Raw genomic sequence first — 24,234 nt, 5'->3', positions numbered from 1 at the left:
AATTGATTCGGAATGTAAGCGCTGTGGTTTTAAATATACTGGGATTTTTTCGAGGTGTGAGTTTTTGTTGTGGATGTATTGTGTGAGTCAATTGTGCGACTATTGGGAAGCGAATATGCAGCGAGCCGAGAGCGAGCGAGCGCCCGGCGCTTCTGGCGGCTCCTCGTGACTGATTCCCTCATTCGGTCCCTATAATTACACGACCACCTCGTTCACGTCTATTCGACTCGTTTCGTCCACGATGTCTGGCACGCCCGCAACTGCTGACTTCACCTCTGCCCCCCTCAAGCGCACCAAGATTGTGCTCTTGGGAGACCAATCTGTGGGCAAAACCTCACTTATCACGCGGTACGTACGACTATAGACTTTGCTTTTCAGATAGTTAAAGCTATTATATCCAGGTTCATGTACGACACGTTTGATAACACATACCAGGCCACTATTGGAATCGATTTCTTGAGCAAGACTATGTACCTCGACGACCGAACTGTGCGACTGCAGTTATGGGACACAGCTGGCCAGGTTCGGCTCAAGTTTCCTCCCGATTGTTCGCGTATTTATGCCGTAATTATTACAGGAACGCTTCCGCTCCCTTATTCCGTCTTATATTCGCGACTCGTCCGTGGCCATTGTTGTATATGACATTACCAGTGAGTCGGCGCTTAGTCGTTGTCCGTGCCTGGATGGATAATATTAATTTCCCCTTCACGTGTCAGACCGAGCCTCCTTTATGTCGACCAGCAAATGGATTGACGACGTTCGTTCCGAGAGGGGCACAGATGTTATTATCGTTCTAGTTGGAAACAAGGCTGATCTCTCCGACAAGCGGTACGGTACCGTTCACATCCACTTCGTGCCTTTCATTCCTGACAATTTCTATAGACAAGTCACCATGGAAGAAGCAACCCAACGAGCCAACGAACTCAACATTATGTTTATGGAAACATCTGCCAAGGCGGGACATAACGTTAAAACACTGTTCAAAAAAATTGCCATGAGCCTTCCGGGCATGGAGAAAGACGGAACAAACGGATGGGGCGAATAGTGCGTAATTTCCATAGTTTCCTTGTGGGGGTGGGTGCTAACCCCTTCCTTTGTTACGTCAATTCAGAGGTGAATGTCAACGCACAGGCTCCTGAAGTCCCTGAGGCTGCGACATGTGCTTGCTAAACTACTTACGGCTCGGTATGACTGAGGGACGAGATTCATATCTTGTGGTTATTCATGTGTATGTAACACTATTGTGTCCTATTCTTTTATACATAATACAGCTACGGATTAGACTTTTGGACTTAATCTGGTGTGTACCGAAAGCCGAAAATTCCGAGCTTTGTTTCGATATTTATGCTTCAATCACTAATTTTATGTCAATAATTACACGAGGCCTAGTTGAGATGCTTTGCCAAGAAATCCCACAACGCGTTCGGGTCTTTGTAATCGTGATGCACGATGCTCACTAGCCAGCGCGTCTTTGTCACATTTTCGAGCAACTTGCGTGTTGGCGAGTCGGGAGAATAGCACAGCCCAAAGTCGTGCCATATCATAAACGCGTCATCCTGTTCCATATACTCAATTGCAATTTCTCGCATGGTCCATGTATAAATACTTGCCTTCCAAGCAAGGAATGAATCCCGATCAATGATTGTCGGCTGAGCAATTTCCTGGCCTGGAAAAACGCCCCAGGTTACCGCGTTACTACCGCTATCTGGGATATTCGATAAGAATCCGTCCTGCATATTTATTTCAACTTTGCCTCACAACCGGCACCTTGAAAGCACTCACATCATTGTTCCCCGCGAAAAAAGTGACCCATCCGTCTCCCGAATCTTCAATAGCTTTGGCAACTTCACTAACTCTTCTTCGGTCGCAAAGAACTCAACAAACGATTTCTGGAAGACTCGTCCGTCTTTCGGGCCCCATCCTACGACCGGGTCGCTCGATAAGATACCATCCACGGCTGGCTGAGATGCCACGGTCCAGAGACCTTTCGAAGTGAGCGATATGAGATGAGGTAGAATGGTGATGGATTCGTCTGAAAGGGGAGTCGGGGAGAAGGGTGTTGTGGGTGCTTTATGGTTTAAGTATGCAAGAAACAGGTCAGCTAGATCTTGTTCTGTTGTAGGGCGGCCCCATTGAGAGATGGCTACATGCGGCTAGCAATCAAAACAACTCTTCGATCACTCGATCACATAATCTTACAACTGCGAAACGCACCGGAACACCCAGTCCTCCTCCATCCCATGGGTCGACGGCTCCGAATGCGGGACTCTTGGAGTCACCGAACCGGCCGTTGGGGAAGTCGTCCCAGCCGCTATTAATGGCCTCAGCCGCCGTCCGGAGTGTTCCGGTCCGGGTGTGTTCTGCTAGAGAGGTCGCGGCATGTTGAGTTGCCTCAAGGGCTGATCGTAAATGTCACGGGGTGAGGGGCATCTGCTGGTGCAGGCAAGATGTGTGGAGATTGGCTCGCATCCTAACATATTTTGGGTATTGTTTAACTTTTGTATCTATGAAATAAAGGTGCTTACCGTGATAATTTGGTTGGGATGGTGTGTTCCGTGCGTCCATCCTAACTCGTCTAGGATTTTTCGAACACTCTTCTCAAGATTTAGGGTACAAAAATGCACTCCTTTGACATCTCCGTCTACTAGAATACTCCGTATCATAGAAACCGCCAGGCTTGCGCCATATTCTTTACCAATTGATCATCGTGCTAGAATCAACCCGGGGCTGAATACGATAGAGTCATTCAAAGATGAATTACCTTGATGGCGTCTAGATTGGCTTGGATATGTTGAGGTACCGTAGCTTTGCATAAATCTGTCATCCGGGTAAAAGTTGCGTACGTTTGTAGGGGCATCATTCCAGGTATTACTGGTACGGATACCTAACTAACGGATTGAGCAAGGGCTGTTGCTTCTGAGATACAGTTTAACTCACCCGTATTTCGTACTTTTCGAAGCCACGATTTGAACTTTTCCACATCGTAGAAAAGCTGTGTGATGATAAATTCCGCACCGGCTTCAACCTTCCGTTTGAGATGCGTTAGCTGTTCTTCTTCACTGCCGCCTTCACTATGTCCATCTGGATATCCTGTACACATACCCAAAAAGATCAGCTGACGAAGGCATGAGCTACATGGTATCGCTTACCCGCCACACCAATACAGAAATGATTTCCAAACTTTGGGTGCTGCTTGATGTACGTAACCAAATCTTCCGCGTGTTGGAACCGGGGTCGGTAGGAATCCAGTACTCCTCGCCTCTGGGAGGATCTGGTAAAAATAGGTCAAATATCAAGGATGTGGGTCAGAACTAAATGCACACCTCCTCGAAGTGCCAGTAGTGCTTACACCTTTTTCCATTGCGGTCTACCCCGGTCAGGCCTATTTAATACTATAATACTGGACAGTTGTAAACGTACCGTCAACGCCTCGTCGATTGTTCCCTTTTCCATATTCGTGCATGTCAAATGCAGGATGGTATCTAGTCCATTCTCTGCTTGACAGAACGCTGCCAGGTCTAGGCTCCGGTCTCTCGTTGAGCCGCCAGCTCCCCAAGTCACACTAGCAGCAATGGGCTTCAAACTCGCTAGACCGGTGATTCGAGTCAGAAGATTCGAGTATCCCTATTCCAATATTGTCAATTCGAATCATGTCCAGTCAATACGGGGCATACTTGTTCTGTGCGAGGTGGGAAGAATTCAAAAGTAAAATATGGTGCATCGATGTATATTTGCAGTTTTTCTGATAATTTCATGTGGTCGATCAGTCTGAAGAAGCCGAAGTCCGAAGAGAGTATTAAGGAGTGATGTCGCAATTGATCCCAGCGTCCAGTAGACACGTGACCTACGTCCATCTCGCTACGTTGGCCACCATCACTCGACTTCACCATGTGGGGCCCGGTCCAAGCGCGTCGGGAATTTGGTGAATCTCTGATCGATTATCTTGTCTTTGTCCTCTGATTTCAGGGCCATGATATCTTCTTGCAATGCTTTGATGACAAACCTCTCGAAAGCCTCAGATCTATGACACACAGTACATCCCTCGATACATTTTATGATACTCTCCACTAATGAATAAATCACTTTCCTAGTACGGGTTAGGGAAATTCATCATCTGTCTTTCAGGACACTTGAAATATGTGACCGAAACAACTCGACACCATGAGACCCTCAGGTAACCGAACAACTAGCAACTACTCGAAGTCTGTGGTAAACCTACCTCCAACAGAGCATTTCATCCCACTCCAACATGCGTTGATGCGCAGAGAAGGACTCGCATCTGCCGTTTTGACCATAGCCCGGCATTTGTCAGGACTTCATGAAGCTCGGTCCCGTCAAAGAATTCCCGGGTCGAACTTCCGAGTCAATGAGACAAAGACATTTTGTTCGACCCGCTCGCTAACGTTATTCATTTGCTTTTCTGATATGCATTGCACTGGTATATTGCTTCTCAGCCGGCGTTCAGCCTCTACAAATGACCTAACACCGCGACCCTGTCTTCCAGGCGCAATCGCGACTACTAATATATACTTAAAGTACTACAACTTCCGCATCCTAAACCCAAAGGATCATGTAACATCATGAATCACCACGCGGCGTCTTAACAACTTCCATTTTTGATCGAAATTCGGCGGTCCGGGTCCCGTCTCAGGCTGGACCTATATTGAAGTCTCTGCGCTGCTTGGTATTATGGCAGGTGACCCAGCTCTTCTTAGTGGAGCTTGGTGATAGTGGCAAGTTGACATAGCAAAGACCCTCCACTCATCAGGCGATAATTTAAGAGCTTGGTACACGGCCAACATACTCCAGATCTTGTCCTTGACTCCTCTTTACTATGCAACCATTCAGAGTCCCTAAACCTGAGCCCCAGGAGGTCGATGTCATCGTCGCGGGAGGTTCGTTCTTGAATGCGCATATACACTGGCTATGCTGACCTATCTGGGAGTGTAGGTGGACCCGCGGGTTGCGTGGTCGCCGGCCGTTTGGCCAAAGCGGACCCCAACTTACAGGTCATGTTATTGAGTATGGCCCCAACAACATCGACGTATGTGAGCTATCGCTCTTCTCGTGCTTGCCACTCAATTGTTGCGTAGGACCCCATGGTTTCAACTCCGCCGTCTACCCTCGCAATATGCGTTTACTCGAATCGGACAAGGCCCACTTCTACTATGATACTAACAAGTCATCACATCTCCGTGGCCGAAGACTATTGTCCCTTGTGCAAAGGTATGTTCCGCTCCGTTCCATTCGGTATCTTCTTTCTGACTAATGTTATATTGTAGGTGCTTGGTACGTTGTTATTCAGGGTTAACCCAAATGCAGTGTATACTGAGTATATAATCAGGCGGCGGAAGCTCAATTAACTTCCAAATGTACACCCGCGCCTCTGCTCAGACTGGAGTGGGTATTTATCTAGATCTTTAAGAATACATACTCACAAGGCCGATATAGATGACTTCAAGACCGAAGGCTGGAATTATCAAGGTAAGTTTCATTCTGTTCATCTACGGGACCGGACTTAATGCGCACTTGGAAGATCTGTTGCCCCTGATGAAGCGCCTTGAGAACTATCAGAAGCCATGCAACAATGTAAGCTCCGTGTTCATTCCTTCCGTCACTTCCTCTAAGCTATCTCCATTTGGCAGGATACCCATGGGTTTGACGGACCTGTTGCAATTTCCAATGGTGGATGGGTTGCGCCTATTGCCCAAGATTTCTTGCGCGCTTCGACGGCTGTCGGGATTCCTTTGACTGACGACCTTCAAGACTGCCAACAATCACACGCGGCTGAGATTTGGGCAAAATGGATTAATAAGGATACCGGGCGTAGAAGGTATCTGAACACTCTATCTCTTCTGCTCAACAATTTACCAATCTCTAATTCTAGCGATGCTGCATCCGCATATGTTCATCCCATAATGGCAGAACAAAGTAACCTCCACTTGCGCTGCAACTCCAAAGTTGCCCGTGTTATCTTTGAGGGCAACAAGGCGGTCGGTGTTGCCTATGTAAACTCTAGGCAAGTTAGCGCTCCATACCCTGCGACTGTTCCTGACCGACATCTATTCCAGGGATCATGGTCAAACCAAGACGGTGGAGACTATCGTAAAAGCTCGCAAGATGGTGGTTTTGACCTCCGGAACGTTATCTACCCCCCAGGTACGGGTCTTGACTCCCGTATTATTATTCTCCACTGATCAGCTATGGTAGATTTTGGAACGCTCTGGCATCGGCGGAAAGGACATACTTGATAAAGCTGGCGTCAAGACCCTCGTTGGTAAGTGCCCTATCACCAGCATACAGGGGTCGACTAAATACCAGTTCCCTAGATCTACCGGGTGTCGGAAAACAATACCAGGACCATTACACTACCTTCTCCGTCTTCCGCGCTCGCGCTAGTGAGCCTACTGCTGACGACTGGCTCCGCGGTGACCCCAAAGTACAAGAAGAATGGATGCGACTACACGCCGCCACTGGCAAGGGACCCGCGGCATCTAATGGTATTGATGCTGGATTCAAAATCAGGCCCACCGAGGAAGAGTTGAAGGAAATGGGGCCCGCATTCCAAAAAGCATGGGATTCATATTTCAAGGTAAAGGCAATATGTGTGTGGCCACGGGTTTAGCCGGAGTTTAACGATGGAATGTAGGATAAACCCGATAAACCAGTCATGTTCGCCAGTATTGTCAACGGGTTCTTCGGCGATCATACTCTCGGTCAGCAGACACGGCTTGTGGCCCGGCTCATCTAACTTCTCGATTATTATAGTTCCCCCTGGAAAGTATTTCTCAATGTTCCAATATCTCGGTGTGTCCGTAAGACTGTAGGCCGGCGCGCGTCTTATTCACAATCTTTCATAGAGTATCCATTCTCGCGAGGCTCTATCCATATCTCAAGCAGCGATCCTTATGCGGACCCCATCTTTGATAGTGGTTTCCTTAACCATGAGGCTGATGTTGCGCCAATTAGGTGAGTACTGTACGGGACCAACTATCCAGTTGCTCAATATGCACACGTATAGATGGTCTTATAAGAAGGTTCGCGAGGTAGCACGCCGGATGGACGCGTACCGAGGTATGCTTCCTTTCCGCTTATTCCATGCATTATCGATCACTAAACAATCCCGCAGGGGAGCTTACCTCTCTTCACCCCCACTTCCACCCTGACTCACCCGCGGCATGTGAAGATGTTGATCTCCAAACCGCAAAGTACGTTCTTGTATGCGTAATAATTGTTTGGTTTTCTTAAGCATGATGTCAGGGAGTACATGCCTGCTGGCCAACTTACTGTCGGTATTCACATGGGCACCTGGTCTAAACCTCGTAAGCCTCTGGCTCCTGGAGAGAGGCGTATAGTCGATGAAATCAAATATAGTACGTTTCATCCATATTTTTCTGCATTCGGCTCTAACTAAAGTTTCTTAGGCAAGGAAGATGACGAAGCTATCGAGTAAGCCCCCGCATTCATTCCCACATCGTTGTCGACTAACCATTTTTCATAGCAACTGGGTGCGCGACCACGTTGAGACCACATGGCACAGCCTTGGAACTTGTGCGATGAAACCACGCGACCAAGAGGGTGTCCTTGATCCTCGGTAGGAATTACTCTTTCTTTGGTTCTTAGTACCCTTGCTTATCTAGTTCGTCTAACTAGCCTGAATGTTTATGGTACAACTAACCTGAAAGTTGGCGTAAGTTACCCAATCTATCCTGATTTGATCTCAGCTAATAAAGTTAATCTTAATAGGACCTCTCTCTCTGGTTCGGGCACCTTTCCTTTATTAGGCTTATAGGTTATTAATCGAGTTTTCTCTTCGTTCCTTGTTATTTTTGCAGCCCCGACAACCTTGGAACCAATACTTACAGCTCTGCCCTCCTGTAAGCACTGCAACGGTCCTCCTCCAAAGAACATCACTAATCGACCCAACTAGATGTGGAGAGAAGTGCGCCGAGCTCATTGCTGAGGAGCTGGGTCTCACAATCACGAACCGTAAGTCAAGTGTCAACTGAGAACTCAGGTGTATGCTGATCCAAAGGCTGCAGCTCATATTCCCATCATGCGCCGTGCCTCTACCAAGCAACAGCAAGCGCAGAGCACCCAAGCGTCCGGCCAGCAAATTTGAATACGACAAGAGCATCAAATGAGTTAAGATATCAAGATTTCCATTGTCTCGATCGATTCTGTATTGGAACCACTGAATGCGTTTGCTATCTGAGCCACTTCATCCACCAAGGCTGAGTGCTTGTATGCTACAAAAGATTGCCTGAAATTCAAAAAAACTTTATATCTGAATTTATAACATTAATATGTGCCGTAAAATCAGGAAAGAACTTGGCGCCTACTCCCTACTTCAGCCAGAAGACGTAGTCAGCTTGTGAGACAGCCAAATCCGCCGACCTCATAGTTCACAACAAGGATATGTAAAAAGTGGAGAATGGAGATTCTGAGTACTTACCAGCTCCATTGCTTTCGAAGAGTGTTCGAACGAGTTGTCCTCGATTGAACATTGTGGGTCTGTGATCATAGACTGCATAAGCCTCTCGTCACATATCAACAGTAAATATGGTAAAGGAGTTGAAGATTTTAATTGAACTATGGACCAGCGTGCCACTTGAATGAACCATGCCAATGGGGTATCAATCTCATGGGCTCCATTCTGAATTCTGGACTCCTATGCGAGTGGAAAATACCAGACGGAATTAGCCGTAGCACGGACCTACAGCAGGCCAATTTGACCGGGTCTTACATAACTAATTTTCTATGATTTGTTTAAATTTTGGGATCAAGTATACATTGCAGAAGTTTCAATTTAGCTCTGCGAGTCACAGCCATCACCGAAAGCTCGCCAAGGAGTGTGGGTACTGGAAACCCCCAGATGTAGCTATGTGAAGGCTTATTAACAATTACACGTATACTCCATATGGGCTGCAAGTCAGGTGGCTTCTCCGAACAGCAAACGTAGGCTATCAGGCTACGAAAAACCTCAGCTGGCGCAGTCCTATACTTCGCTAAGTACCGTGCCACGTCTAAATGTACGTTAAGGGGAAGATAATTCATGCCGATTCCCCAGGCTGACTGGACAAGTGATCAGGCATGGCATGTTAATTTAGCTAAGAATCATGGCCTTTCGTAATAGATGCTCCTTGGTATGGTTCTAAGTATAATCCACGGCCAGTAATGACAAGTAATCCTTGGAACATACATACACTTGTAAGTGCTTCTCTGAAAGTCCTATTGGGTACCTCTGAGATACACAGGCCTCAACCAAGGTCATTGATAACTCGATCTCGGGTAAATTATGGTAATTCCCATGGAGGCTACAAGTTCGGCAGAGCTCTCAAACTTCGAGTGCTCTGGTCATATGTTTAGCACTATCACGTACGGCGGTTCATGAGCGGGCCGGGGTCGGGGCTCATGAGAGATGAGAGCAGGCCTTGTGGTGTCGTACCGTTAGTATTTAAGGGAACACATCGCTCGTAGCCATGCATCAACTCGGGTTCCACAGTTCTCCAGTATTAGCCTATACCAGTACCCCTCTCATTCCTTCTCTACTTTTAGGCCTTTCAGCTCATGCATTACCTCCCCCTCGGTGTGCTTGCACTTGCTCCGTTGCTGGCAACTGCTTCTCCAATCGGTCGTTGTACCGGAACTATATCCTCACTTAATGATGTTTCTGCAGCCCAGAAATGCACCACCATAAATATCAAGGGTTTCACCGTCCCAGCCGGCAAGACCTTTGCACTCAGCCTGCTCGAGAATACTCAGTCAATCTACAAGGTGATATCAAGTTTGAGGTAGCCAATTGGGGGGGCCCACTCTTCCAAATTACCGGAAAGGGTATTACTTGTTAGCTCCTCTCTGTGTATCTGTATAATACCACCCACTAATTGAAGTTAGTCAACGGCAACGGGCACACCTTTGATGGACAAGGGCCCTCGTACTGGGATGGCCAAGGTGGGAACGGAGGGGCCACTAAACCCCACCCGATGATGAAGATTAAGATGTCGGGGACCTACACAAATGTCAAGGTGCTCAACTCTCCCGCCCATACCTATAGTATCTCGAATCCCGCCAAACTAGTTATGTCGAAACTTACGATTGATAACTGTAAGCTTTATCCGCTCAATTATTGGATGCGAACTAATGAGTGCCATTTCAAGCTGCCGGGGATCAACCAAATAACAAGTCGGGCGGCAAAGCTGCCGGCCACAACACGTGAGTATTCCATGCCTATGGTCAATATAGATATCGGCTTGAATCATTTGGTCTTGTTTAGGGATGGATTCGATGCCTCGACTACCGATTTGACTATCGAGGATAGCAAGATTTACAATCAAGACGATTGTATTGCTATTAACAAAGGTTCGAATATAATATTTCAACGCAACTATTGCAGTGGTGGCCATGGGATATCCATTGGTTCGATCTCCTCGGACGCAACGGTTAAAGGAATTAAAATTCTCGACAACCAAATTGTGAACAACGATCAAGCCCTGCGCATCAAGACCAAGAAGGATGCCACAAACGCAGCAGTTTCCGATATCACATATTCTGGTAATACTGGAACAGGGTTGAGGAGATTTGGAATAATCATCGATCAAGGTTATCCTACGACTTTGGGGTCCCCAGGAAATGGCGTGTCGATGTCCGTAAGTACTAAGTTAACGCCCAAATGTATACGATAGTTGAGGTCATTCATGCACTATCTTTTTAGGGCATTAATTTCACCGGAAGTAACAATAAGATTGCTGTCATCGATAAAGCCCAACGGGTCGCCGTTAACTGCGGATCCAAGTGCTCCGGTGAGAACAAGATTGGTTTGGGCATGCTTTCACAAATAGGCTAACGCTACGTTTTTACTAGGCACCTGGGACTGGTCAAAACTGAGTGTTACTGGAGGAAAGGCCGCCGATTCCAAGTTTAGGTACTCCGGAATTAAGGGCGGAAGTTTCTAATGCTAAAGTCCGAGTTTGAGTTTACATGTATTATTCAAATTCTCGAACCGGAATGACTCTTGATTGATACATTTCTTGAGAATATGACGACCAGTTCCCGGTACTCCAGAGCGCAGCTAAGTCCAGCTATCCAACAAGGCCTATCGGCTCGTTAATGCCTGAGTTTATGCTCTCTGCTCGTGTCCGAACCCACTGCAAGCAGTCGCCGCTACACAAAAGAGTCGGGACACGAGGACAGGATCGAGCGTATAGCCTCAGCTAAATGCAGGTAGCAGATCACGAACCAATAGCCAATATCAATGGAGTGGGAATATGGGTTTTCGCTCCTCCCTCCCGTCAGCCCCCACAAATAGAGCGTTGTGCATCGTAGCCTGCGCAGTTGCACAACCAGCTCTACGGGGGCCCCAAAAACCCGGGAGCGCTCTGAAGTGCTCCGGTTTTGGGAGCCTCCTCGTTAGGATCCGACGAATCCGGATTGCTCGGCGAGGACTTGAGAGCACTCCACGAGCCCTTCCGAGCGTCATACCAAACGCTCCGGAATGCTCGCTGACAATAGCGAGTCCCGGAGCGCTCCCGAGATTTTCGGGGCCCCGTAGGGAGGACTAGCCGGAGCTCATGTCGCGACTACCCGCTATTGGTTCCTCACCTTGTTTCTGTATTCTCCCACCTTCCCCGGTCTGTTTCCCATCGTAGTCGATGTCTGTGTTTCTCCCTTATATGTCTGTTTCCACTACCGTGTTCATATATCTTATATGTATGCACATTTATACCGCATCACGTCACGAGCGCGCCTAGACTAAGTCTCTATCTCTGCCGTCTTGTCCGGAAAATTTAGGTCTCGGAAATCCGGATGTCGCGAGGTCCGTTATTACAGATTATCGTCAGACCCCGAATATGGGCTAGGGGATCCGGCACACCACATCATACACTGGATAGTCTCTGAGGTACTGAGAGGCGAGCAGAACTCACGCGTAGGTCGGGTGGGCGATGCCTGACGACAACCGTGGCAGATGCAGGAATAGCAAGAAGTAGTCTTCGATCGATTCGTTGAGGGAGAAATTCTGGTAGAAATGAATCTAAAATGAGGGTAGGTAACCTGATTCAATCTGTAGGTGTGATATTCGTGGAGTTTTGCGACGGAGCCTGCGGGGGCCGTGAAGCGTGTACTGGGCCGATCAGGCCGGAGCCGGTACCATTTTTCACGGACTATGTATCGTATTTGTGTGTTGCTTATAGTACCGCGTTCCGGTGCTTGCGCGCCTTGTCCATCTCCCTTCCTTACTACTTACTGCAATCTCTCGTCCCTTTTTCTGTGATTCCCACTCGCATCTTTTCTATTGGTATACGACCGAGTTTGGCCGTCCGCCCAGCTCGCTCGGTGGCTCGGCCCTGGTGACACCCCGGTTCGGCGTTCCGCCTCCTCGGTCCCTCGCCCTTCTTCTATCCGCCAGTCCTGGTCGTATGCGTATTTCCTCATTTGATATACTTTCATTTTCCTTTCTTGTATGGGCCGGCCCGAGGCCAAGTAGCCATTCGGGTATACGCATAAATTAGTCGAAACAAGCGAGATATAACCATTCTGAAAGACAAAAAAAAATAGTACAGAACGAGGAAGCAAGGGGTATATCATCAAATCATTGGGAGTCAAGCCCTCGATTCTTTGCAAATTTTCTTCCTCAGTTTCTTTGTGCTTAGTTTGTGTCGTTGAGAGTCGGCAACGCCATGTGTGGTGCTTCCGTGAGACAAGACGGGATGAAATGAGGCAGGGACCAAAGACGAGAAGCACGCGAGGCACGGGATTTCTTGCTGACACATACCGGAAAGTGAAAGGTTGCCAGTTGATTATTTGAATAGGACATGTAGTTACATGGGTATCTCTAATCTACTCGGATTGGGAGTCGCTGCTCTCAATATCTACTGGTTCAATAATATGAGACATAAAATCCAAACTTTGCACTGTGGTGTGATAAGATCTTGAAAATCAGTATGTAAGTAAAAGATTTTTTTTCAGTATAATTCGATCGAAAAACTACAACGTCAGTATGCCTTCCTCAGTGAATCAGACTAAGGGAGAATTGAAATTTAAAGTTAGCATATATCGACCTTGATTTCAGCTCAATTTCTACTTAAACACACATTTTTATTTTCAGTATTTTAACCTTATACAGTGTTGGTTAGTATCGTCTGCACGACGGCGATGCAGCGAGTGCTTGAGGACCCATAATTCTCCATGTGCTCTGCGGAGATCTTGTTATGTTCACGCGTGCATGCCAATTTACTTGACAAAAAGCGCGTTCAGAGGATACAGACGATCGCAGGCTAGATAAGATATTGCGTTAGTCGTAAAGATCAGTGAATACGCAAAAATCATACCTTTACTGGTTTTGCAATGGGACGTGTGGTTGTTGCAGTGTGCTATCTATGCCAGAATTGATGTTTTGATGTAAGTAATGGCTCAAAGATGAGCCTATAATGATTTCGCAGGAAGTGGGCAATTGAAAGTAAATGGCAGCGTGAGGAAGGGCCGGGAATTCACAAACTGGTAGGGAACAGCTTCAGTAGCATGAGCAAATCCAGCGGCCACTTGAAGAATATTTTCGACATTCAAATTAGAGAGCTTGCGCTGCATTTCTAAATTCTGAATGGTATTTTGCTATTGCTGAGCCTAGAGCCTAGAGCCGAGATCTTTCGATGTATGCGGGTAATCCTACATGGGGAATACTGCCACCACAAAGGCGAGCGAAAACACCGACAAGTGGGGAGACTCCCGAGCCGGAGTTGCCCAGGCGTGAGTACGACTCGAGGGTCGGGCAGAGGCCTCCTGCGCCCGACATCGCGCGTGGTAGCAGGGAATGAGGCTAGGAAGAAAAGACAACAACCCGTTGCTCGACTCGTCTGCGGGCGGGACGTGGTCGATATTCGTAGCCACACGGGACAGGCGATAGCCACGTGCCACCGTGGTCTCACAAGCGCCGGTTTCCTGGGCCGGGTACCGGTCGCTCGAGGTAGTCCGCGGAGCCACACCACTCCCATATAGCCAACCACATTCCAACCAAATGGAGATAACTTCTCAGTAACTCCGTGATGATCAGTCCGATCACTTGTGTTGGCTGGCAAGGTACGACAATAAAAGTCGATCTTCCAGGTGCAGCCGCAGGTTGGTGATCTCTGGCTTTAAATTCAGAATGCTGGAGCAATCTCCCTGTAGATGCACGACCTTGATAAAAATAGTATCGGTGTCTGAAAAATATGTCGTAATACTATATCCAGTATACGGCAGCGCTATAGCATAGATATCAAGTTTGGTTCGATCCGGGTCGTAACTCACAATGTCGAGATCCCCAAGCCAGTTCATTCCTATGTTTAAAATTCGTAGGTGTCATTGACATATATATACTAGAGAGTCAAACAGGTAACTAGGAACCAAATAAAAAAGGAAAAGAAAACATATTTGTATCCTACAAGTTGCAGCGCACATCGCATATACGAGAAAATAATCATACAATACACTATGCATCCCTGAAAGTAGGCAAACGATCTTCAAGCAACGCACAACGCCAAGCCAACCATGCTTGATTGAAAACCGAGCCCGTGCACACATATCTCCGTCTTGCCGAACCAGATCCAACGCCGCCTTACTTCTTCGCCACGACTTTTGCCTTTGCCTTGGTCGGCAAGCTCTCTTTCTCACGCGGGAGTGGCGGCGGCTCCTCCGAATCATCGAGCACCTTGCGTGACTGGGCAAAGAAGATGTAGGCATCGCGTTGTGATATATTGGCGATGGTGTATACGTTGCCTAGAAGAATAAGTCAGCTCGAATCTAGTTCGTGAGAGATTGAGGAGGGTGTTTCGAGAGTAGCTGAAACTGGACAGCGCTTGGGTATATGGAAGGTGTGAACGTGGGTGGATTAGGCAACGAGTCGCGCGGGCCTTGATACCTGAACCATCCTGGGCGTGTCCCCCACACGACTTGTCTCTGCTATCCCCCCTACAGGCTACAACGGTCGACTGCCCCAACTTCATTGGGCCAGTGCCGTGTCTGGACCAGAGGGGACTAGTGCTGTATCCATTTGGCCTAGCCCATCTCCACCTTGTCACCAATCAGGTCCAGCCCAGAAACCACATGGACGAGCCGGCGGCAACGTGCTTATGACGTCGGAGAGTACCAGAAATGGCCAACTTACCTCTCGGAGCCAAAAACATCCCACCGGAGCGATGTAAACGTGCTCTTGTGGACTTTGACCTCGACAGCTCCAGATACACAGTAAAAAGCCTGGAAAAAAAGTTAGCGATTGGCACCCGAAATTTATCGTGGAAAAAATGATGTTTGGTCCAGCCCGACAAATTTGCCATATTGAACTCGACCAAAATGGATAGGCACTTACGAATGTGTTCTCTTTACTCGGCCTATTCGGCTTCCTCCCCGCCAACCGGTATCTTCATCACACCAGCAGCAAAGTAATCCGAATCTCCAAAAATCTTCTGGAAGCTGAATGGACCTTCAGAAGGACTAAAGTCACTCGAGCACCGGGAATGCGATTCCTGAGGAAGCGGTTAGTACCTGTACTTGGCCAAGGGGGAGAACGAGATACTCACGTCGTTCAACTTCCCTCCCGGTCGCATAGTCCATGACAACCCCGAGCTCCTCGGTTTCTTCGTCCAGCCCATCCTCTTGCGTCCTTGGCGCACCAAAGACGCCCACCTCTCCCAGCTCCTGGTCTTCCTCTTCTTTTTTACCTTGGTCTTCCTTCCGCCTTTCTTGGGTACCTTTTTGGATAGTGCGGCTGCGGGGTTTGGGAGGTCGTTCAATGGCGCGGATGAGGGGAACGAGTAGTGGGCCTTCTTCTGGATCTGGAGAGCGCCCGTAGACGAACTTTTCACCGCGCCACCACTCCAGGGAGAAAATCTTTCACGTTGGGAGCGTCGCACGTTGGGGTGTGTTTGCTTTGGATCGGAATATGAGCGAGGTTAGGCGATGGCGAGAAGGAAAGCGAGGTAAGAAGTCGATATCAGGACCAATCAGCCTAGCACAGTAAATAGAACATACCACTGAAATCGCGCTTTTTCCTCCGACCCACAGGCTCAACAGTGGTTTCCCTCGCATTCGCATTCTCCTTGCCCTTTCCTGCTCTAGGCTTCTTGGGTGATTTTTGGCCGTCCTCTTCCTCATCTCGGCCTCTTTTCTTTGGCGTTGCCCTTGCCCTTTGGCCTGCCCTTGGCTTTTGCGCCGGATTTGGCGGGAGGCTCGGGTTCTGGCTCGTCCTCTTCGTCCTCCGGCATCCAGCTGTGCTAAGCCATTGGCAATTTCTTCCTCCATATCATCGTTCGCAGGTGGCGGCGGGGTCGGTGTGAGAGTGCGGGCTGGTGGTTGGGCAGTCTTGGAAGCAGGCTTGTTAACAGACGAGGCGGCGGTTGGACTTGTTGCCCGACGAGGAAGAGGGTTTCTCCGCAGGAGCGATAGCTTCTCCTTCTTGACGACCTTTGGAGGGGAGGTGGTGGGGGAGGTGGCGATCCAACATCAACATCGATTTCCTCGTCCTGCTCCTGTACCACGGACAGAGTGGGTTCGTCCAACTCCATGTCCACGCTATGATCACCATTCCCGAGCGTGGACCTCCTTGAGATCGTTCGTCTCCTGCTCTTCTCCGGTTCAGGCTGTGGCTCGGGTTCCTCCTCTTCCTCTTCCTCCTCTGGTTCGGGGTCAGGTGCAATAGGCGACGAGCTCCGCATGAGACTGTGACTCCGTCGCGGAATTAAGCGGAGCCCTTGCTCGTGTGGATTGCGAAGATTGGGAGAATCGTTGAGGAGAGGGAACGTGATCGTCCATGATAGGCGAGGACCTGTGTACGACCGGTCGTCGCACAGGTGCTGGAGCGGCTGTAAACAATATCAAGTGAGCGACCAACGAACGACGGAATGAGCACAAGACGCACGCTGGACCTCGGGAATATCGTAGTCGTCCATATCATCTTCATTTTCGGCTACTGTACTACCATCAGCAAGGTCATGGTGAGGATGATGGGAAGGGACCTACTGCGGGTCAACTCCATGCTCTCTCCTTCTTCCTCTTCCTCCTCGATATAGCTGTACTCCACCACGGTAGCCGCTTCTTCCTTGCTCGTTGTTTAGGAGCATCGACGGCATAGGCCTGGCTACCAAATAGCCCTTCAATCGATTCGAATCCATCCTCATCCAGTTGAACTGTAGGGATGAATTTCCCTGTCCGTCTATTTATCCACAGTAAACACTAGACCAATTAAATATATTAAATTTGCACCTACCGTCCTGTATTGGCGTCATCCACGAATGCAGGAGCTCCCTTGCGTAACTCTGCCCTACTCCGCCGGCGGTCGTTCATCGTTGCGTAGTGTGTACTGAATGGAAATCACTGCGTGAGCCACGTGATCCAAAACAGAGGTCACGTGGCAGGATATTGCTTTGCAAATACAGAGAGTGATCGGGTGATCAAAATTACTGGATCGTGAATGTTTCGACAACTTGGAAGGTATGGGATATGGGACTTGTGTATCCGACCACTTGGCGGTGGTAGTCAAGGTACTATAGAATTGAGGGGCTGACTCATCTATCTGTAAACCACTGACATATCGTTTAGTGCGCTTTAAGTTAAATGTGCTTGATACTCGGCTCGTGCGCCACGGGAGGAGACTCGGAACGAGTGCGACGCGGTCTGATTTGGTCCCACCGCTGGGTAGCAAAGGTGAGCTTCACTCCTAAAACCTCAATCTCTAGTTGACTGTTTCTGTCCCCGTGCGGTAGTGGTGGTGGCCATGTCTGGCGGAGTAGACTCTTCCGTCACAGCAGCGCTTTTAAAACGAGATCGCAAAGCAAGCACTCCACAACACATCCATCCCTACTAACTCTAATCGACCCCCTCTTTAGGACCTCCAAATATCAGCGGTATTCATGCGCAACTGGGACACCCGTGACGAGACTGGCTCAGACGTGGGATGCGAGTGGGAGAAGATTGGGAAGATGTGAAGCGCGTATGCCAGCATATCGGTATTCCTTACGAGCTCGTAAGTAATTTTCCCACCTCTTAACCGGTCATTAGTTTATTTACTACAATTAGAAAGATTTTTCTCGACAATATTGGACCCGGGTATTCACACCTGCCCTCGACGCCTGGGCAAACGAGAAGGACGCCGAATCCTGACGTGTTTTGTAACCGGTACGCCACATTTGCTAGTGATGGATGACGTCTGGTCGTAATTCTGAGCTTTCTGGAACAGCGAGATCAAGTTTGGTGCTTTGTTTGAATCGATCATTCCCCCGAACGATGAGAATACTTGGCTAGCGACAGGTAAATGCATTATCTGTAGTCATCTTGGTCGTTGCCTCTTACTGAGGCCAAATAGGCCACTATGCAAGGATTGCGTACTACCACGGGAGACCAAGGTTGATGCGTTCCGATGATCCAAACAAAGATCAAACGTACTACCTATCAAGTGTCAGAGAAAGCAAACTCAAAAGGGTAAGTCGTCCTATGAATGTACCCCACACCCAACAATACCACAGCGTACGACACATTCGCTGATGCCTTACTCGTGTTTCGCATATAGACACTCTTCCCCCTATCCGACCTCACAAAACCTAGAATTAGAGCCCTGGCTCAAGAGATGCGGCTCCCAACGGCCGAGAGAGGGGAAAGCATGGGACTGTGCTTTGTCGGTGAACGGAGAAAGTTTGATCAATTCTTATGCAAGTTTTCATTCTGCCCACCTCTAATGAGTATTAATGCATCTATGCAGCAGAATATATACCTCCCTCCAGCGGCCCTATACTTCTTTACCCTAGCATGAAGCAAGTGGGCGAACATAAAGGGTTGCACACACTTACCATCGGTCAAAATGCTCGTATTCCTGGCCAACCAAAGAAATTGTTTGTGGCGAAGAAAACTGCGGAAGCTATTTTGGTTGTCGATGATGTGTGAGTGTCATACGTGATGCATCGAGGTCATCAATTCACCTTTTTTTAAAAAGGAATCATCCTGCTCTAATGTGCCAATCCGTTACTCTCGCAAACTGGAAATGGATTTCACAGGATCAGGATGAGGTTATGGAGTTAGATGGTATGCTTTCGCGTTTCGGACAATTCTAGCTACTTAATTACAACAGAGAAAGCGTCGGGCCCGAGGGGAATACCAGTCTTTACTCAAATTCGACATCGAATGGTGCCTGTTTCCGGTATATTGCGAAAGGTGTGGGTATATGCGTCCAGTTTTGTGATACTTCTGCAATAATGCCCCTCACCTTGTAGCAATCGGATCGCTGACTATCGAGCTGCTGACTGATTATTCTCAATTATCAGGGACAATATATTCGCTTTCGTTTGACTCTCCTATTCATGGTGTTGCACCGGGCCAGGTTGGTACAGCTTGGGATCTGGATTGGTGTCTTGGGTGTGGAGAGATAGAAAGCACAGTTTGTTTGGAGTAGCGTCGCGCAGTGGTTCAATTAGCTTGCTTCCGTTAAGACACAAGCTAATGATAGATGAATGTTATAGCAAACATGTAAATCTGGCCTCGGGTATTCTATACATCACCTATCGTTGATAACCGTTGGAATATCAGAGGAAAAGTTCGAGCCCATTATGCGCTCTAGTCCTGATGAGCCCCAGATTGTAAGCGTTTGTCAGGCGACACTTATCCCAGGACTAGAGGACGGGAAGAGATGGGGGTGGAAGAGGCGGTACTACCGAACCGGGGTGCTACTGGGGCTGCGCTATCGAGTGAGCTGGACGGGTGGCCAAACCAAGCCTCATGCAAGTAACAGTGGTGTGGATGGGCTAACTTCTCAGAGAAAACATACAGTAGTTATAAGGACCCCTGAAGCGAGCATAACAGGCTCGCAGTGCGTAGTATAGAAGGAAAAGGCGAGGCGCACGAGCGTCGTATCGTAGTACCGTAATCAATCAAAGACAAATAGTGTCTATATAGAGACCGGCTTGATCGGCCCAGTACAAGTCTTTCAGACTCCGTGAGCTCTGTGGCAAAACTCCACTTGGTTTGATTCTCTTTTGTGTCAATTGAACTTGATAAGGTGGTGAGCTTGTGTTCAGCACGGAGTTCCCCGAACTAAGAAAAGCAACTGGCTTGCAATTGAGCTGAATTAAATTCCAGCTTTGCATTTCTGTGATGAGAGCCTGGATGATGAGTATCTAATAGTCACATTTGGTGCCCTTTCCAGATTCTAAAGAGGAAATAAGCCATCGAGGAGGCATGTATACTGAATAACATCCGACCACTTAACATTCGCGTGAAGGCCGTATATCCTGGATGTCATCTTTAGAATGAGGGCCAAGGCGAGGTAGCCAAGCGGTCTAAGGCGCTAGACTAAGGTGCTTGTGAGGCAGTTGAAATCTAGTTCTTCGGAGCGTGGGTTCGAATCCCACCCTCGTCATCCGTTTTGTCAAGCGTGCAAAGTCGTATAAGGTATATTGAAATCCCACAATAGGTACTCAATAGCGCATTCATGAAGTTCGCGAAGGGTTGGTTCAAGTTTCGTTCTCCTCCTTTCCTTCAAAATGGACCTAACTGAGCATGTGGTCAACCACCACCTTGGCAGTTTTCACGATCGCTCATACCAGGAGATACAAAAATCCAGGAGATACAAAAATTTATTGAAACTTTCGAAAGTAGTAAAATGACTTCGGTTCAAGATGGATACTCGCAGATAAATCACACTGTGGGACGTAAACATAACAAAAAAAAAAACACAAAACTGAGCGTCCGTTAGTCTTCTGGACTATTACTCTCCTAACTATGTAGAGCATATAATTATCATTTCTAGCGAAATTTTAGTACCACCGCTCAAGTACGGTGGCAGCTGCCGTGAATCCCACATATGCAGATTTTCCGCATTTTGTGGGCTCGTCGTGATATATATACATCTATCGTCTCCCCTGTAGTTAGGCCTTTTTCAAGGATAAGGGCCATCAATTCAAAGTATACGTAGGCTTATCCAGAGGCAAGTGAGAAAAATTGATGTGCACAATGAGAGGAAACTCTTTGGAAGGTATTCTGTGGTCCTGTATAGCACGAATACATAGAGACTAAGCGCCGAACACACGACGCTCCAACATGTCCTCGCCTTTCTGTCAAATAGTATAACATTTCGTAGGCTACGCGAGCTCATAAGCTCCCGCATCGACGCCACACTCTCTCGTTCGACCAAGACCACCCGTATCTCATATTTAAGTACTATCAATATACAGTTATAGTGTGATACATGTACAAGCCAGCGATTACTTCGAATTTTTATCGGGTAGAGCTTCAACAGTTTTTATCCATATCTGATGCATGGCACTTTCAATCTTCTCTAAACCATCTTCGTAGGAAGCAAATCCAAAGTTTTGTACCGTTTCACAATGCTTCACGATCCGGCTCTCAATATATTCTTGTAGCGGTGGCTGAGGCACTTCGTTTTGGACCTGCGCTTTCTTATCAATGAACAGGCGCTTGACCACATTAGCCTATCGTACAAGTAGATCAGTAAGGTGGTGTATATTCTATACATAATATCATTTACCTTGGCACGTTCTCCTATCTTCAATCGGTCATCGTCCAGGTCTGGAATCTTTGCAAGAATGCCTTCTTGCATACTGTTTACTATTTGCGAAATATGTTCCTCTCGTACTGAATGCATATGGTCCCATTCTCGTCGCCATGCTGCTCTGGCTTGTCTGCACGCATTCTGACCAATAGGTCTATTCTGATCACCATCTCCGGCCGTTATTTTCGCATCCCACTGAAGTTGCCATACTCGATCCCACTCTTGAACCCAGCCGTCAGCCGGGGCGGCCTTTGCGGACTCCGCGGCAGCCGCAGCTGCGCATGTTACGTCCCATGCGATGTCACAATGGTCGCTCCACTCAAGCCCTGCGTACACCAAACTCTCTGGTTTTGCTGGATGTAGTGCTGTAATCACCCTCATGGCCATCTCACCTGCCGCACGCACAGCAGAGAGACTGATAACTTGGGTTGCGGCGTCCCTCACGTCCTTGTCGATTTGCTCCTCGAGGGTGGATGCTAGCTGGGACCGAAGGAGAAGGTTACGAATGGATAATCGGATGGTCTCGCGAAGCTCGATCAATGGTTTCCTAAGGAGCGAACTGAACTTCTCTTGATGCGACTCTGCCCCGTCTACGAGACTATGGAACATGGGGGCGTCCGGCAACGAGGGCTTTGGCTTGAAACCAACAAACTTGCCAATCTTCGAAACCCGGGCTAAGAACCTTTTTCCAGTTGATGCCTTTGAGCGATTCAAGGAAGCCGGTGCTAGATGTTTGAGAGAATCGTTGACAATCGTTGCCCAAGTCTCCTCCGACTGCGCAAATCCATCCCAGTCAACCGCCCTTCGAGCAGCAAGCAATGCGGTTATTGTCCAAGAGAAGAAGTAGCAATTATATATAAAAAGGTTTATGAGGCAGCAAGTGGGTGTGTCTTTATGCTGTGGCAGATGGAAAGGATAAGCGATAAATCTCTCTCGTTGGGGAAAAAAGGGTGAGCAGTAGCTCGGAGCTGTCTACCTCTTTCTGATCGTCGTCGGTTTTTATAATCCGTGCAGTGTCTTTGGACTTTGTTCCTTCTTCAAGTGGGGCATTTATACGACCGGCATCCTCAGCCGCCCGATCAAAGCGACAACGGGTGCCATCCTTAAACACCACACACGATAAACTCGTGTCGAACTCCGCTCTTTTCCTTTCTATATTCAAGGCTATAAAAAATCTTCTCCGGCTGCCCCGTATACCATTCATGAGGTGCTCCGCTATCCCAGTTCGAATCCAGAGGAAAGTCCAGTACGACCTGGATTGGTTGTCGCTTATTCGGGATGAATGATAGAAGCTTTGGTTGGCTCCGGGAGGAAGCGCCGATTGCGCGGATAGTGGGAGCCAAGGCGTATCGATACATCACGGCTGCTACATAGCGGGTCGGGTCGAAGCGGCGCGATTGAGATTTATGTTTATTAGTGGGCATGGTTCAGTTTGAGGGGATATGTAGCTCGTGCAGGTTTGGTCACTGGGTTAAAGCTGTGGTCTCCATCTTCAGGGCCGGTCCCGAATCGGCCTGGTGGTCACCTCGAGGTCTGCCTCGAGGTAAATTAGCTGCAAGTCTCTAAGTCACGAGTATTTATAATCTCGCCCTCTCCGGTTCTCGTTCTGCTCTCTATCACTCACCAGTGAGTCGATAGCTCCGCATAACTAACACTTGCACAGATCACGACCAAGCGTCGAGGCATTCAAGAATATCATATAACTCATATAAATTGACTACTCGCAATGGTACGGTCTCTCGCGCCTATATTTCCCATTTATCAAGCATCGCCGATAATTATATACCATAATCCTATCGTTCTATTATTGTGCGATTTCCGATATGCAGGGTTCAAAGGTATGAGATGTAAAAACATACGAAGCGCTTCGACTTGCTGAGTCTAGCCCAATCCCCCGCGTATTCTGAAGGATGTAAGATAGAGCTCTGTGTATAACAGTATATGATCCTGACAAAATATGATATACCCATATAGGAAGTGAGTGGGATTTGGACTTGGCGATCCGGTTTTGCAGTCCGATTGACAATCGGTCTCAACGAATCTGTACAGCGAGTGCGTACTAAACCCTAATCCTGATCATGATTGAAGCGAAGAAAGCTAAAGCGTTGATAGGCGGTTCGTACGCAAATCTTCAGATAAGACCTAGGTGCTGACGATGGTCGTCGGGAACGCTTCAACAGAGGGTGAGTGAATTGTCATACTGATGTACTAAAGAGTTTGAGTCCGTTCGGAAACAGGATGTGAGTATGCGCCAACTGAGGTATCTATACATGGCATGATAACTTTTGAGCAGTGGGTATGTCCAAATGACAACAGTATCGGGAGTTATGACCTTAGGCCGGGACCATATATCAATATAGATCGTACGTTCGAGTGTGCGGCTATGGTTTTGAGATTCGCTGCTAACTCGGACTTCACAATGAACAGAAAGTCAGGGTTCCCAAAAGCCATATGAGTGTGACCTCGTTTCTCACATTATTTATAGATGGTGGGTGCCTTAGAGTGGGGCTGAGGCAAAGGACTGATCAACGTGCTTTCACAGAAGGTATATATCGCATTTACTATCATCCTATTCGTATCTTTTCTTGATGTAGAAGTCATAATAACAATTCCATTAGTTGGTGGTAGGTCTCCTACATTCAAGGTCCACGTGACAATATATTCGATTACACTTATCGCCGATCTGTTAGGCTGTCGTGTAGAAAATC

At 48.0% G+C, this 24,234-nt stretch overlaps 8 protein-coding genes and 1 non-coding gene across 9 annotated transcripts; 5 read left to right on the top strand and 4 right to left on the bottom strand.

Annotated features, from left to right (window-relative positions):
• Positions 1 to 241: 241 nt before the first annotated feature.
• On the top strand, positions 242 to 1,045 carry RhiXN_02364 (RAB6B, member RAS oncogene family; the record flags this gene model as incomplete). The annotated part of the gene is made up of 5 exons (XM_043322183.1): positions 242 to 348; positions 402 to 522; positions 578 to 650; positions 717 to 828; positions 883 to 1,045. The coding sequence occupies 5 exons, from the start codon at positions 242 to 244 to the stop codon at positions 1,043 to 1,045; spliced, it is 576 nt and encodes a 191-aa protein (XP_043188006.1).
• Positions 1,046 to 1,385: 340 nt separating this feature from the next.
• On the bottom strand, positions 1,386 to 3,755 carry RhiXN_02363 (methylenetetrahydrofolate reductase; the record flags this gene model as incomplete). The annotated part of the gene is made up of 10 exons (XM_043322182.1): positions 1,386 to 1,730; positions 1,783 to 1,849; positions 1,885 to 2,153; positions 2,215 to 2,399; positions 2,801 to 2,884; positions 2,938 to 3,090; positions 3,150 to 3,271; positions 3,324 to 3,367; positions 3,421 to 3,624; positions 3,675 to 3,755. 10 exons carry the CDS (start codon positions 3,753 to 3,755, stop codon positions 1,386 to 1,388), a joined length of 1,554 nt encoding a protein of 517 aa, XP_043188005.1.
• A 1,079-nt stretch (positions 3,756 to 4,834) lies between these two features.
• RhiXN_02362 (GMC oxidoreductase) lies at positions 4,835 to 8,122 on the top strand (the record flags this gene model as incomplete). The annotated part of the gene is made up of 25 exons (XM_043322181.1): positions 4,835 to 4,895; positions 4,951 to 5,048; positions 5,094 to 5,135; positions 5,206 to 5,226; positions 5,283 to 5,289; positions 5,345 to 5,400; positions 5,442 to 5,484; positions 5,537 to 5,589; positions 5,646 to 5,833; positions 5,888 to 6,143; positions 6,211 to 6,277; positions 6,330 to 6,592; positions 6,650 to 6,716; positions 6,769 to 6,807; positions 6,861 to 6,969; positions 7,022 to 7,074; positions 7,130 to 7,208; positions 7,261 to 7,373; positions 7,425 to 7,449; positions 7,502 to 7,594; positions 7,654 to 7,690; positions 7,747 to 7,760; positions 7,836 to 7,877; positions 7,931 to 7,989; positions 8,043 to 8,122. The coding sequence occupies 25 exons, from the start codon at positions 4,835 to 4,837 to the stop codon at positions 8,120 to 8,122; spliced, it is 1,965 nt and encodes a 654-aa protein (XP_043188004.1).
• Positions 8,123 to 9,686: 1,564 nt separating this feature from the next.
• RhiXN_02361 (polygalacturonase) lies at positions 9,687 to 10,955 on the top strand (the record flags this gene model as incomplete). Its single annotated transcript, XM_043322180.1, has 6 exons — positions 9,687 to 9,846; positions 9,898 to 10,107; positions 10,161 to 10,215; positions 10,277 to 10,649; positions 10,715 to 10,802; positions 10,864 to 10,955. The coding sequence occupies 6 exons, from the start codon at positions 9,687 to 9,689 to the stop codon at positions 10,953 to 10,955; spliced, it is 978 nt and encodes a 325-aa protein (XP_043188003.1).
• Positions 10,956 to 13,422: 2,467 nt separating this feature from the next.
• Positions 13,423 to 13,789, bottom strand: RhiXN_02360 (uncharacterized protein; the record flags this gene model as incomplete). Its single annotated transcript, XM_043322179.1, has 2 exons — positions 13,423 to 13,608; positions 13,667 to 13,789. The coding sequence occupies 2 exons, from the start codon at positions 13,787 to 13,789 to the stop codon at positions 13,423 to 13,425; spliced, it is 309 nt and encodes a 102-aa protein (XP_043188002.1).
• An 801-nt stretch (positions 13,790 to 14,590) lies between these two features.
• Positions 14,591 to 17,313, bottom strand: RhiXN_02359 (centromere protein Scm3; the record flags this gene model as incomplete). Its single annotated transcript, XM_043322178.1, has 10 exons — positions 14,591 to 14,751; positions 15,404 to 15,444; positions 15,476 to 15,497; positions 15,552 to 15,861; positions 16,003 to 16,372; positions 16,435 to 16,832; positions 16,866 to 16,939; positions 16,990 to 17,068; positions 17,095 to 17,182; positions 17,237 to 17,313. The coding sequence occupies 10 exons, from the start codon at positions 17,311 to 17,313 to the stop codon at positions 14,591 to 14,593; spliced, it is 1,620 nt and encodes a 539-aa protein (XP_043188001.1).
• A 270-nt stretch (positions 17,314 to 17,583) lies between these two features.
• RhiXN_02358 (tRNA (5-methylaminomethyl-2-thiouridylate)-methyltransferase) lies at positions 17,584 to 19,073 on the top strand (the record flags this gene model as incomplete). The annotated part of the gene is made up of 8 exons (XM_043322177.1): positions 17,584 to 17,673; positions 17,856 to 17,950; positions 18,046 to 18,144; positions 18,206 to 18,276; positions 18,332 to 18,447; positions 18,536 to 18,644; positions 18,725 to 18,902; positions 18,956 to 19,073. 8 exons carry the CDS (start codon positions 17,584 to 17,586, stop codon positions 19,071 to 19,073), a joined length of 876 nt encoding a protein of 291 aa, XP_043188000.1.
• Positions 19,074 to 20,275: 1,202 nt separating this feature from the next.
• RhiXN_12467 lies at positions 20,276 to 20,374 on the top strand. Its single transcript has one exon. It is a non-coding gene; the product is annotated as a tRNA-Leu (tRNA).
• An 844-nt stretch (positions 20,375 to 21,218) lies between these two features.
• On the bottom strand, positions 21,219 to 22,950 carry RhiXN_02357 (uncharacterized protein; the record flags this gene model as incomplete). Its single annotated transcript, XM_043322176.1, has 4 exons — positions 21,219 to 21,446; positions 21,503 to 22,423; positions 22,503 to 22,592; positions 22,645 to 22,950. 4 exons carry the CDS (start codon positions 22,948 to 22,950, stop codon positions 21,219 to 21,221), a joined length of 1,545 nt encoding a protein of 514 aa, XP_043187999.1.
• Between the last annotated feature and the right edge of the window lie 1,284 nt (positions 22,951 to 24,234).

This window comes from Rhizoctonia solani, chromosome 16 (genome assembly GCF_016906535.1).
Source record: "Rhizoctonia solani chromosome 16, complete sequence".
NCBI lineage: Eukaryota > Fungi > Basidiomycota > Agaricomycetes > Cantharellales > Ceratobasidiaceae > Rhizoctonia > Rhizoctonia solani.
This window is presented reverse-complemented; position numbering and strand designations above follow the sequence as displayed.